This window comes from Pipistrellus kuhlii, unplaced genomic scaffold (genome assembly GCF_014108245.1).
Source record: "Pipistrellus kuhlii isolate mPipKuh1 unplaced genomic scaffold, mPipKuh1.p scaffold_m20_p_20, whole genome shotgun sequence".
Classification (NCBI taxonomy): domain Eukaryota; kingdom Metazoa; phylum Chordata; class Mammalia; order Chiroptera; family Vespertilionidae; genus Pipistrellus; species Pipistrellus kuhlii.
The window spans coordinates 10846898-10859754 of record NW_023425516.1 but is presented as its reverse complement, the minus strand read 5'-3'; the positions used below and the strand labels follow the sequence as shown (position 1 = coordinate 10859754).

The window sequence follows — 12857 nt, the reverse complement described above, 5'->3', positions numbered from 1 at the left end:
ACGGTCTTTTCTCCCTTCTCTGCCCTTGACCGGCCACTCCACCAGACCCTCTGAGAGGGGCTGGCGCTATTCACCGGGTGTGGGACCCCGAGGGACTGCGTGGGGCTGCCTGGGAGGCCAGCAGGGCCAGGGGTGACTGACATGGACAGACGTGGAAGCTCTGCCTTAGGCAGGTGTAGAAACACAGCTTAAACAGGTCACTTGCCAAGGACCCCCGTCTGAGATGTTTTCGCTTCGGGTGACAATAAGGACAAGCGGGCCCTTTGGGTGTGCACACGTTCAAACTGCCAGGCCAGGAGCTGTCTGACCCACGTGCTGCCCAAGGATGTCCCGCAGGGAGGCAGCCTGAGGAGCTGGTTGTGCAGGCCGGTCCCTTCCCAAACCCACGCCCAGGCCCGGGTGTGGGGTTCCTCCGTGCCCAGGCCAGGGTGTGCGGGTCCCTCCAGGCCCAGGCTGGGGTGTGGGGCCTCCTCTGAGCTCAGACCAAGGCGTTGGGGTTCCTCCGTGCCTAGGCCTGGGTGTGGGGGCTCTCTGTGCCCAGTCCGGGGTGTAGGGGTTCCTCTATGCCCAGGTCAGGGCTCCTCTGGGCCCAGGCCTGGTCAGTACTCACGCTGGATGTCGATGGTGACCGAGGTCTCCTTGCCCGCGGGGATGGCTTTGTTGGTGGCTCGGCACACGATGCTCTGCCCGTTCTCCACGTCCCCGGGGGAGATGAACAGGGTGCTCACAATGCTCTCGCGCTTGCCGTCACGGAGCAGGGTCTGGGGGGGAGGGAGAGAGGGAAGGCCCAGGTCACCTGGCTGGCAGGGCCTGGTAGCTTCAGGAAGAGGGCTCCCTGTGCTTGGATGCGGGCAGCTCGGGACCCCAGGGCGCCGTCTCTGCGCACAACCAGAATCCCCTGGGCTCCCGGCCTGGCTGAGTGCCGGGCTGCAGAAGAGAAAGGAGCCAGAAAGCTCCCCATTGTGGGAAAATCAGCCTGGACTGGCAGACCCCGGAGGAGGAAGGAAGCCCGGCCAGGTTAGACAGGAAGCAGGCGGCAGGCCCTGTGCAGTAATGCCCATTGCTCCGCCTTTTGTGCCCAGGGAGCGGGCTCCAGCTCTGCAGGAAGCTCTGAGGCCTGTGTGACAGGCACTGCTGCTGTCCCGCCACAGGGACATGGTCTATCAAAGGGGGTATAGCTTGGGGCGTGGGGGTAAGGTTAGGTGACCAGATGCCCCGCTTTTGGCGGAACAGTCCCGATTTTGAACAATTTGTCCTGCATCCCTCATCCCAATTTTTGGAAAGATTCTTTTAAATCTTTTGGACTTTTTAAAAATGCTGCGGGATGTGGGATAAATTGTTAAAAATCGGGACTGTCCCGCCAAAAGTGGGACATCTGGTCACCTTACCTTACACGGCTTGAGGGCTGGGCTGGATGTTCCCCACCCCTGCCCTAAAGCCATCAGAGGGAGCGTGGGCCTGTCAGCACCCCGAGTGCAGACTCAGGGCCTCCCCCCCCCCCCCCCCCCGTGAGACAATGACCGTCAGCTGTTTTGGGTACCAGGTGTAGACCCTTGTTCGGGCGGCCCTTAGGAAGCCAATCCCAGTCCTGAGGCTTCTGGTCTCCCGTCTTCCGTTCCTTCATTTCCATGGGACCACGAGGTCATTAGGCAGCTGGGTCCGCCTCGCCCCTCCTCTATACCCCCTTTCCGGGCCCTCCCTGTCAGTGTGGAGCCCTGGGAGGGGAGCCAGCCGCTGACCCTCGAGGTGGTGCATGCTGGGACGGCAAGTGGGCAGGAGGGCCACTCCCGGGCGAGACTGGCCAGTCCTCAGACACTGATGATTTTGGGCAGGAGCTAAGCCCCTCCAGAAAAGGGGTGGCAGGTGCAGCCTTATGTCACCGGGGGATAGAATAAGAGACTTCCCTTCCTCAAGCCTCCTTTAAACAAAGAAGAAGATGAAGAAGAAGAAGAAGAAGAAGAAGAACAACAACAACAACAACAACAACAACAACAACAACAACGGCTTGGTTTCTCATCTCCCCAGACTCTGGAAGGACGGGAGCGCCATCCCTGTTCAGCAGGATCTGAAAACCGAGTTCAAAGTGAGTCAGGAACGTGCTGGGCGGGGCTGAGATTTGCCCTTGAGAAGGACCCTGAGCCACGACCTTCCCTCCACATCTCCCCGAGCGTCGGAAGGAGGTGAGTGCGATCTCCACATGAAGGTGGGAACAGTTAAGATCCCGGTGAAGCCTCCAAGGTCACAGGGCCAAGGTCACAGAGGCTGCTCTCTGGGTCTGCAGGCCAGTGTCGTCCTGTTTTAGCCGGGGCACAGCCTGTGGCCTCCAGCCTCGGGCCATGACCCGAGCCTCCGTCTAGGTCAGCTCATCCCTGTGTAGACAAGGCCGGACTCTGAGATGCCAGAGAGACCCCCGGGGCGGGGCAGACGTCTGCGCTGGCTCCTGGAGGCCGGAAAACTGCCTGGGCCCCGGTAGGTGCGGGTGGTGTGAGGCCTTCCCTGGGCCGTCATGGGATGGTGGCCTTAGTCCTGGGCAGCAGGGTCCCCGGAGAGGGGCTGGGGGAGAGGGATGTGGGAAGTCCTAGCTAGCCACGGGGCAGTGAGGGTAGCGGGTGGGGAGCAGGCTCCAGGCCAGGAACTGGATGGGGACCAACAGAGGCACCTTCATGGAGAAGGCACAGGGGGTTGGCCCCCAGCCCGAGCCCAGTGGAGGGCGCTGCCCCGCACCACAGCAGCGGGCTGGGCAGCAGACCGCCGGCGTCTATAAATAGCGAAGCGATAATAAGGACGATTTCCTGGGTGGAAAGAAGACCTGGGGTGGAGCGTGTCTGTGTACGTGTCTGAGTGCATGTGTGTATGTGTGCATGCATGCATGTGTGTGTGTGTGTGTGTGTGTAGGGGGAGTGAAGTGGGGAGGGTGTCCATACTATGCCCTCCCCCTTTCTGTGCTCCCCCATTGTGCTAACAAGGGGCATGGGCATTCGCTGGACTTGGCTGGCCCCTCCGCGGATCCGCTCTTCGCGGTGAGGGGCAGGGCCAGCAGGTGCATGCGCTCCTAACGAGGCCCCGGGACGGCCTCCCGCCGCCTCCCCACCTGGGTGCTCCTCTGCCTCTGAACGATGATTAATGACATATTGACTGTGTCCGGGCGTGTGCTTTTCTGGGAAATAAAAATTCTGGTTCAAGCTGTTTGTTCCACCTAATTAGAGAACAGGGAGACGAGTTCATTAAGCCAGGAAAGGAGGGGAAGGCGGGCTGGCGGCTCCCACAGGAGGCTCACCCCGGCTCCCCAGCTTTTGGGGACCCCAGGCTCTAGGCCCAGGGAAGGGCCAGGTTTGCAGGCATGGCCTGGGGGAGGAGGCCGAGAGAGGCCAGGGAGGCCTGGGAGCCCGCAGGGTGGAAAGCTGGCTTGGGGAAGGGCGGGGAGGTGGGTGGGTGGGTGGGTGGGGCGTTGGGTGGCCTGCCGGCTCCAGCCCAGCCTCCCTCTCTCTCACCCTCCTTTGTCTCCTTCCCTCATTCCTTCCTAATCTTTTCCCTTCTCAGCTTTCTTTCTTTTTCCTTCCTTCTCCTCTGACAGATCTCCCAGTACTCATATGCAAATGAACCTTTGGGCTCTGAGGCCTAGAAGGTCCCAGCCAGGCCGAACCTCCCATCATTGGCTGATTCTTGTCACAGCCCACGTGGTCTTTCATCCCAGCTCCTTCTCTTCCTTGAACTTGGCTCTGGGGACACGCTGGGGGCCTTAGCCCCCCACCTCCTAGTTCAGAAACCTTTTTCCTATGCAAATCGGCTCATCCCGTGAATTATTAATGGAGCGAGTCTTCTGCTTCTGGGCCACTACTGCCAAGGCCCGGGCAGCCCTCCCTCCCTCTGGCTGGGCGGCACGCGTGTGCTGCCGGGTCCCTGCCCCCGCGGCCCCTGGTGCCCCTGATGGCAGCTCTCGCAGGTGCACGAGGACCAGGGCAGCAGCTGCGTGTGCAGGTTGTGCTGGGGCGGGCGTGCACCTGACCCGTGCACGGGGGTGAGGGTGCAGAGCAGTAGCTTTTGTGGGTGGGTTTCCAGCTCTCTCTGTGTCCAAGGACCTTCGGGCTGTCCCGGCAGCTCTGTGAGGTCTGGGGCTTATCTCCAAACCCCGCCTTCCCCGGGCACAGCTTCCTGTCTGTGCCCCATGCCCCATGCCCGCCCCAGAGGGCAGGCCCTTGGCCTTTGGTTGGCAGTGGTCCTGGGGGCCGGGCTGGCCAGGGGCAGAATGCGCTCTGGGAGCGGGTATCCAGTGCAGGCAGCAGCCAACGACCCCGCCCTCCCCCCACCCCTCACCCCGGGGGCCTTCGCTGGGCAGTGGAGAGGCAGGCTGAGCCCGAGAGAGGGGCGGCCAGGAGATGCCTGTGGTGGGGGGGGGGAGGGTGAAGGGGACCCCATGTGAGGATAACGGAGGTTGTCAGGGGATGCAGTGGGTGGGGCCTCAACACCTGTGCTTAAAAGAGGTCTTGAGTGAGACCCAATGCCTGGCCACTAGGCCTCCTCTCCTGCTTCTTCATTCACCTTTCCCATCTGTGTCTTAAAAAAAAAAAAAAAAAAAAAAAAAAAAGCCAAAAACATCTGATTCCCTTCCCTACAGCTGCCTGGGGAATCCGCTAGGGCCGGCTGTCTCGTGGCCTGAATGGGGATGGATGGGTGCATTCGCCCAGACCATGTCTTCTCAGACACCTGCCTCTGTGCCCTGGGGCGGGGAGTGACGCCCGTCACAAAGATGCCAGGAAGAGTGGAGGCCGCTGAATAGAGGCTCTAGGCCCTGATAGGCAGGTGGATGAAGGATGCTGGGGTGACAGGTGGGGAGAGAGTACCCGTCGGAGAGGCTGCTGGAGGGAGCTGGGCCCAGTGTGGGGGTTGTTATTCCCCAAGTGCTCTTAGCCTGGGCCCAGTGAGACCCAGGGTCCCACCAGCAGCCTGAGGCCGAGGCCGGAGGGAGCAGGGGTGGGGCTAGAGGGGGAGGGGCTTTGAGGCAGGTACATACACGCCGTGCTAAGACCCAGCACCTCTCCGGGGTCCAGGCCTCGTCCCTGCACCGGGCAGCAGCTTGTGAAGTAGCAGGTGGAGCAGGGCCCTGGCTCCTCGGGGAGATTTATCTATGGACTCAGCCCATGGTGTTCCTCCTCTTCCTCAGCCTCTCCTGCCCGCCCCCTGGTTTGTGTATGATGCTGGTGCCAGGCCCGGGGAAGATGGCCTGAGCCTGGGTGTCCAGGAAGGAGACTCAGGGAGAGGCTTTGCGATCACTCTGATGTTGCAGTAGCCAGAGGCCCACTGGGAGCCCAGGTGCTCACCCCCAGGCCAGGCCAGGGGGCTTGGAGGTGTGCCGGAAGCTGCCCATTGTCTTCATAGCAGAGAGGTGTGGACAAGGAACTCGGAAGGCTGATGGCCCTTGAGCTCGGGCAAAGGTCAAGGCTGTTCACTCACATGGTTTAGTCCAGACACAGTAGTGGAAGCAACTTCCCCACCAGACAGTCGTGTAAATCCTTCCTGATAAGATGGTCTCTCAGTTGCTGGAAATTCCCTGCCTAAGGGCTCTAGGCGGATCCCAAAATGAATAAAAGGATGGCAAGGCCGGAGCACAAGTACTGGAGTCCTTCCTCTTGAGCTGGGATCCCTCCTGGTCCCCCCAATATTTCCAAATGATTGTTTCTTGTCTCGGCTCTTTCATTTGCGTGCGGCCCCTCTTTCAGAGCCTGAACCCGAACCACACAGGACGTGGGAATTCACAGGGGTACGGGAGGCCCACCAGCCGGGGGGCGGGGTGCGACTCCTCCAAGAGATAGAACGCTATAGAGAGCCATAGAATGAGAGAGAGCCATGCAGAGAGTGACAGAGACAGAGGGACAACAAGAGCGACAGACAATGAGAGAGAGAGAGAGAGAGAGAGAGAGAGAGAGAGAGAGAGAGAAAGGAGAGAGAGAGAGAGACAGAGAGAGAGAGAGACAGAGGAGAGAGAGAGCGAGTTGCAGATGTGGGGTGAGCTGCCCCCTCCCCGGGGAACATGCACCCCCTGCCCCGCCCCCACCAGCGCGGCCCCCAGGCCTCACCTTGGAGTAGGTGGCCCCGTTGATGACCTCTCCCTTCCGCAGCCAGACGATGGTCGCAGCGGGTTTGGCGTTGTCTGCGTGGCAGGTGAGGTTGAGGGGGTCCCCTGCCCGCAGGCTGATCACGGGCCCCCCCAGGATGACGGGGTCGTCGGGTGGCACTGTGGGCAGAGAGGAGGAGGGAGGTCAGGCTGAGGGCAGCCTGCCCCTCCAGCTGGGCAGCCGCGGAGCCTGCGGGCTTCGTGGAGCTGATGACAAACAGTAATTACCATTCTTTAATAACCGTTAATCCCCGAGCATTGTCACAGTGATAACAGCCGTAATCCCGCGCACGCACGCGGCGTGTTTATTGGCAGAGGCTGTTCCCAGCAGTGCCTCATACTCTGCTTGTGAGGGGCCTGCGAGGGGACAGGGCAGGCCCTGAACCTGGCCACAGAGCGAGGAGCAGAGCTCCGATGCCCAGACAATATCTGTAGTCTCTTCCTATTTCACAACTTCTTCTCCTCCTCCTCTTATTCCATCTCCTCCTTCTCCATCTACTCCTTCTCCATCTCCTTTTTTTCTTCCTCCTCCCCTCCCTCTCCTCCTCCTTCTCCTCCTCCATCTCCTCCTCCTCCTCCTCCCCCTCCCCCTCCTCCTACTGCTCCTCCTCCTCTTCTTCTTCTTCCTCCTCTTCCTCCTACTCCATCTCTCAATGTCAGTGCGGTGGAACCCTCCGAGGTGCGGCCTCTCCCAGGACAATCCGCCGAGAACAGGTCTCCCTAGAGACGCCCGGGCACCCTGCTCCTCCTTGTTGGAGGGGCTGGAACCCCAGTCCTGGAGGCTGGGAGACTCTGACTGCAGTCTGCCAGGGAGTGGTCCAGGGGTAGCTGGGGACAAGCCAGGGCCCTAGAACAAGGACCCAGTGACGGAGAAAGTTCATCGTCCCCTTCTCCTCTCCCCACCCAGGCCCTGTGAAAGCCTCCGCGCCCGGGGCTGGGGCAGGCGGTCTCAGAGCTCCAGGCACCCCCACTTCCCCTACAGGTGCTGCTTTCCCCTCTGCCTTCCCCCAGGGGGTGCCCTGCAACCTGCCTGGCTTCCTTCTCCTTCCCCGGAGCTCCTGCATCTGGGCTCTCCTAGGGCCCAGAGCCCCTCAGGGAACAGCTGGAGGCTCCGGGTCCCCTTCAGCCAACTCTCTGTCCTTCCTTCCTGCCTCCGGGCCTGGCTCGGGACCCAGCCCCGTGAGCACCAACCTCTACATGCCCTTCTGCTCCCACCCAGTTTCTATTCCTGACAAAGAACAAACCCTCAGGGCACCCAGAAGTCCTCCTCAGCCCCAGGACTCCACTCGGATCCTGGCCTGGGGAGCAGTTGGCCTCATCTAACCCTGCCCGGCCTCGGGGGGGCCTGGGCACAGGCAGATGGTGGGTGTGGGCTGGACAATCAAGGCACCCTGCACCCCCTCATTACTGCCGGAGGATGGGGGTGTGGCCTAGGAGCCCAGGGAGGCTAATGAGGGCTTGGCACCATGGGGGTGGGCGTTCCGCTGGCCGCAGAGGGAGCTTCATCTCCGAGGGCAGGGCCTTCCAGCTGGGAGGGCTGGGCCGGGCTCCTGGGCCCTCCCCTGGCGGAGTCAGCTTCCTCCCCAGGAGGGATCTGGGATGCAGGGGCTCCAGCCGAGCTTGCCCAGGGCCAGGAAGACGGGAAAGCGAGGCCCGGAGGGAGGCAGCCCCTTCTTCCGGTTTTATTTCCTCAGATCTGAAATGGGAGAGGTCACCTGGCCGGCGTGGCTCAGCGGCTGAGTGTCGACCTATGAACCAGAAGGTCACCGTTCGATTCCCGGTCCTAGGTTTCGGGCTCGATTCTCAGTGTGGGGCGTGCAGGAGGCAGCCAGTCAACGGTTCCCTCTCATCATTGACTGTTTCTGTCTCTCTCTCCCTCTCCCTCCCTCTCTGTTTAAATAAATAAATAAACAAATTAACAAATAAATAAATACATGTGAGAGGTGAACAGGGGGTCTGGAACGTTCTCCCCAGCACGGACATCCGTGGGGCCTGGCAGTGGTTGAAGCCAGGCCACAGCTTACAATCTTCTGGGAGAGGTTTTGAAAACCAAGGCCACACACCCTGACCCGCTGGACCGATTCCTGGAGCTGGACCCCCAGCAGGAGGGCTTTCCTGCTCCCGGAGGAGGGTCCTGTGTGGCCAAGTGTAAGGACAGACTGTCTCTGGGCCTTCGTTGCTGCTCGTCACACCTCTGGCCACATCGCGGGGACTGAGCAGGCCTTTCCAAAACACAAAGACCGTGCTGGGAATACCGGATTAGGGAGGGAGGGGAGTGGAGAGGGGCGGGCGTGGGCTGCAGGGTGGATGCACACGCGCCCACACCGCCACCCTCAGAATGGGTGCTGATTACATCTTCCCAAATAAGCGGTTATCACGCCGGGTATTCATGCAGCTATGCATTATTGATTGGCCTTCGCCTGGCTGCACACCAGATGGGGTGTTGGGGAAGGGGGGTGGTGGTGGTGGTGGTGGTGGTGCAGATGGGGCCGGGGTGTGTGGGGCGGATGGGGGAGAAGGGAGGAAGTTGGGGGGCCCACAGGCTGAATAGAAATCAACGGCTTCTGGCAGCTGCAGCTCCCCAGGTACGGAAGGGGGACTCATTCCCTCTCTTTCTCGGAGGGACCCGGAGCTGAAGTGTTTGGGGGAGGAGGGGGGAGAGTAGTGGTGGTGATGGTGGAGGAGCCTGGAGCAGCCTGAGCCTGGACATGCATTATTCATAAAGACCTCACAGGATTGGTTATTATCCCGAACCACTACAGAGTTTGGTCTCCTAATTTTTAATCACAGGGAAGGTGGGAACGTTCGCCTTTTGTGATTAATCCGGAGATAAAAATAGTTGGCTGCTTTGGTGGCGTGCTCCTTGTCAGTCAGGACAGAATGCATTCCCTGTGGAGTGACGGGGGGCTGGGGGGCGACCAGAGCGGGTGTGTGGGGGTGGGGGTAGGATGATGGGGGGCTGGCTCCCAGAGCTGGAGCAGCCAGCAGAGGCCCGGCTCTGCGCTGTCCAGCACGGCCTTTTCTGTGATCTCCTGTCTCGCTGGCTTCGTCTCGTCCATGAGGGCACAGCTTTCACTCACATCCTCCGAGAGGCCCATGCCCTCGCCCCTCCTCTGCTCTCCATCACACCACCCGCCTGATTTCCCCATGGGGGGGGTGTGTGTCATGTTGTCCGTCTCCTTTTAGTAGAAAGAAAGCTCCCTAATGACAAAGGGAGACCCTGATGTCTTGGTCGCCAGGCATTGTCATGTCTAGATCAGAGCAGGAGCGCCTAGGGCTGGTCCTGGCCAGGTTCTGCTTTCCCTCCCAGCACATAGGACAGTGTCTGCCCGCAGTGAGCATCCTCCCTGAACGGCCGAGTCGGAAACCAAGCTCCCGGAGTTTCCTGTGCACCGCGCTGGGCCTTCTACAGGCACTCAGCCCAGGCCGAGGGCATCCGGCTGTGGGCTCGTGTCAGGTTCCCTCTTTGCATTTTCCCATCTCCTAGCCCAGTGGTTGGCAAACTGCGGCTCGAGAGCCACATGCGGCTCTTTGGCCCCTTGAATGTGGCTCTTCCACATAATACCACGTGCGAGCACGCGCGTACCATGCGATTGAAACTTCGTGGCCCATGCGCAGAAGTCGGTTTTCGGCTCTCAAAAGAAATGTCAATTGTTGTACTGTTGATATTTGGCTCTGTTGACTAATGTGTTTGCCGACCACTGGGCTAGCATATTGTCCTGGATGTATAATAACAACAACAATAGGAATAGGAATAAGAGCTCACACTGATCCAGGGCCAACAAGACAGAATTCTAAAAATCACCATCCACCATGTAAGGAAGCCACCCCATGTAAAGAAGATGGCGCAATGATGGTGCATATTTTGGAGATGAGGAAACCGAGGCACCACGGGGTGAAGTTACTTGCCCCAGTGAGCAGCCGCCTGGCTGGGAAATAGTGTGTTTCCGCCCTGGTTCCCCGGCCCAGCCTCAGCCTGGCCAGCACCGGCCTCGCAACCCTGAGGGAGCCCCCCGGCTGGAGGGCAGGGCCCTTCCAGGGCGGAGGGTCCAGGGCAGGGCGGTGAGGGCAGGGGCAGCTGCTGTCAGGGCCAAAGTCAAACCAAGTCGCTTGTTTCCCCGCTCGAATTAGGCAGGGCATTCTGTTTATTCCAGATTAAAACAGGGTCGGAGCCATCTTATCAGCGAGGAGCTGTCTGTGGGGAGAAGGACATTTCATTTAAAAAAATATATATTTTATTGATTTTAGAGAGGAAGGGAGGGGGGCGGGGGAGAGAGAGAGAGATAGAAACATCAATGATGAGAGAGAATCATTGATTGGTTGCCTCCTGCACGCCCCCTACTGGGGATTGGGCACAACCCAGGCATGTGCCCTTGGCCAGAATCAAACCTGGGACCCTTCAATTCGTAGGCCTATGCTCTATCCATTGAGCCAAACCAGCTAGGACAGGACGTTTCATTAATGCTGAGCAGACGAGTCAATCACAGGATGTAGGCAAAGCCGGGGGGGGGGGGTAAGGGGGTGGGGAGAGCAATGGCAGGGAGGGCCCCAGTCTGGGGCTCCACCCACACGGCTGTGTGTGTGTGTGTGTGTGTGTGTGTACCTGTGTGTGTCTAGAGGAGTCCTGGCTTGTGTGCTGGTGGGTGGGGTGTGGAGAGCATGCGTGGATGCACAGGGAGCTCCCCCCTTGGTGGGAAGGGGGAACCTGTGAGAGCAACAGGGAAAGGAACCGAGTGGCTGGTGGAGGAGGTGGGTCTGTCGAGTGTTGGGGGGGGGGTTGTCAAGCCCAGGCTGTGGGTGGCCCCCTGGGCCACCTGGGCGGTGGTTGTGCAAACGGCCACAGGACAACGTGACAGCCCTGCTTAGGTGTGTCCACAGCAGGAGTGACTGGCACGGCCCAGTCTCGGCTCCTCTTGACTTTGGCTTGACCTTGGGGTTCTGATTAGCACGGCTGGGCCTGGGAGCCGAGCGTGGAGGCACGCGCTGCCATTTCCTTGTTTTCTTTTTCCTCTCTTTTAATTGAATTATAATTGACACACAGTATTAAATTTGTTTCAGGTGTGCGGCGCTGTGATTTGATATTTTTATGCACCGCAAAACGATCCCCACGCCGAGTCTGGCTACCATCTGTCACTCCTCCAAGTTATTAAACAGTATTGACTAGATTCCCCTGGCCACACGGCACCTCAGGCGACTTATCTGCTTTTTAACTACGTCTTTGTAACTCCTGGTCCCCTTCACCTGTTCCGCCCACGTCACTTCACTTGGACCTCACGGTAAACGCCTGCCCTTATTTTACATAAGGTAAAATAAGGTAAATGCCCTTATTTTACAGACGGGGAAACTGAGGCGTAGAACGGCCAATCCCCTGGAAGCAAGCCACACGAGGCACAGGTAGCAGGACCAGACACCTGACTCAGGCCCTGGTGAGTCCAGCGACCCAAGACAGCCATGGGAACGAGACGCAGTCCCCTTGCCCCAGTGTGACTCTCCCGGCTCTGAGGCCGCCGTCCTGACCTCGAGGCTGGACGTGTGACAGGCGCCTGGCTGGGCCCAGACGTAGAAGACAGAACTGATTTGCTGGATTTGGCCGTGACCTCTGGGGGCAGAGAGCAGCTTTCCTAACCAGAACCTGGAGCCTCAGCTGTGTGTGTGTGTGTGTGTGTGTGTGTGTGTGTGTGTGTGTGTGTCAGTGGATGCGGAGCCACAGATACGCTCTCGGGGCCAGTTCAGCTGCCTCAGACACCTCTGTGCCTGGCGACCGTGTCTAACTTCTCTCCAAGCTTCACAGTCTAAAGCACGCTCACATACAGCGCTTGCCTGATGTTCACGGTGACCCTTTTAGCTAAGCAGCTACTCTGTCCGTTTATCAGATGCGAACACGGGGCTGTGTGGCCTTGCAGGGATGCTGGTCAGACCAGGGCCAGAGAAGCAGGGCAGGGAAAGAGCGGGGAGAACTTGTCCGTTCAGCGGCTGTGTGTGTGTGTGTGTGTGTGGTGTCAGGCTGCCTCGGCTTGCAGGTGACCTTGGTGGCCAAGCACCTGCCTGCCAGACTCACTGAGTGCTGCTGTCCTGGGGCCTGGGCGAGGCCCTTGTTTTTCTTTCTTTTCTTTGTTTGGTTAATCCTCACCTGTTTTGCATTGGTTTTTAAAGAGAGTGGAAGGGAGGGGGGAGACAGAGAAACATCGATGTGAGAGAGGCGCTGGGTGCAGAGGGCAAGGAGACCTGGTCCCTGGCCACGGGGCACGCAGTCCAGGTAGAGGGGATGCCACAGGGACTTGGAGGGGGTCCTAAGCTAAGGTGACCAGACGTCCTGCTTTTGGCGGGACAGTCCCGATTTTTAACAATTTGTCCCGCGGCGTTTTAAAAAAGTCCCGATTTTTGGAAAGAAATTGTTAAAAATCGGGACTGGTCACCTTATCCTAAAACGGACTGGGGAGGCTGGGAGGCTGAGGCCCTGGGGGCCCATGCAGCATGCTGGGATATGTGTGCAGGGAGTGAAGAGAGAGAGAATCGTATGCAAACCCTGGAGAGCTGACGAGCGAGGTGGGAGCGTGCAGGGGAGCTGAGGCCGGGGTGGGTGGGCCCTGTGTCGGACATTTCCTCCTGGGGCCTGTGTCTGCCTTGCCCAGTCCCAGCTCAAACTCTCTCGGCTCCATGACTCTGAGCCTGCTCAGTCTGAGGGTGGCACAGCCAGGTGCCAGCCCAGCCAGCCAGTCAAAGCCACATTTGAATTCCGGACCTT

General features: G+C 59.6%; 1 protein-coding gene across 2 annotated transcripts in view; it reads right to left on the bottom strand.

Moving 5' to 3' along the window:
• The window catches only part of KIRREL3 (kirre like nephrin family adhesion molecule 3), a 440789-nt gene that overhangs the window by 27690 nt on the left and 400242 nt on the right, over positions 1-12857 (bottom strand). For both annotated transcript variants that reach the window (XM_036449386.2, XM_036449387.2), the window contains exons 5-6: positions 6075-6232; positions 611-761 (exon numbers count right to left, since the gene is read on the bottom strand). In XM_036449386.2, the coding sequence (XP_036305279.1) occupies positions 611-761; positions 6075-6232 (309 nt within the window). The remainder of the gene's footprint in view (positions 1-610; positions 762-6074; positions 6233-12857) is intronic.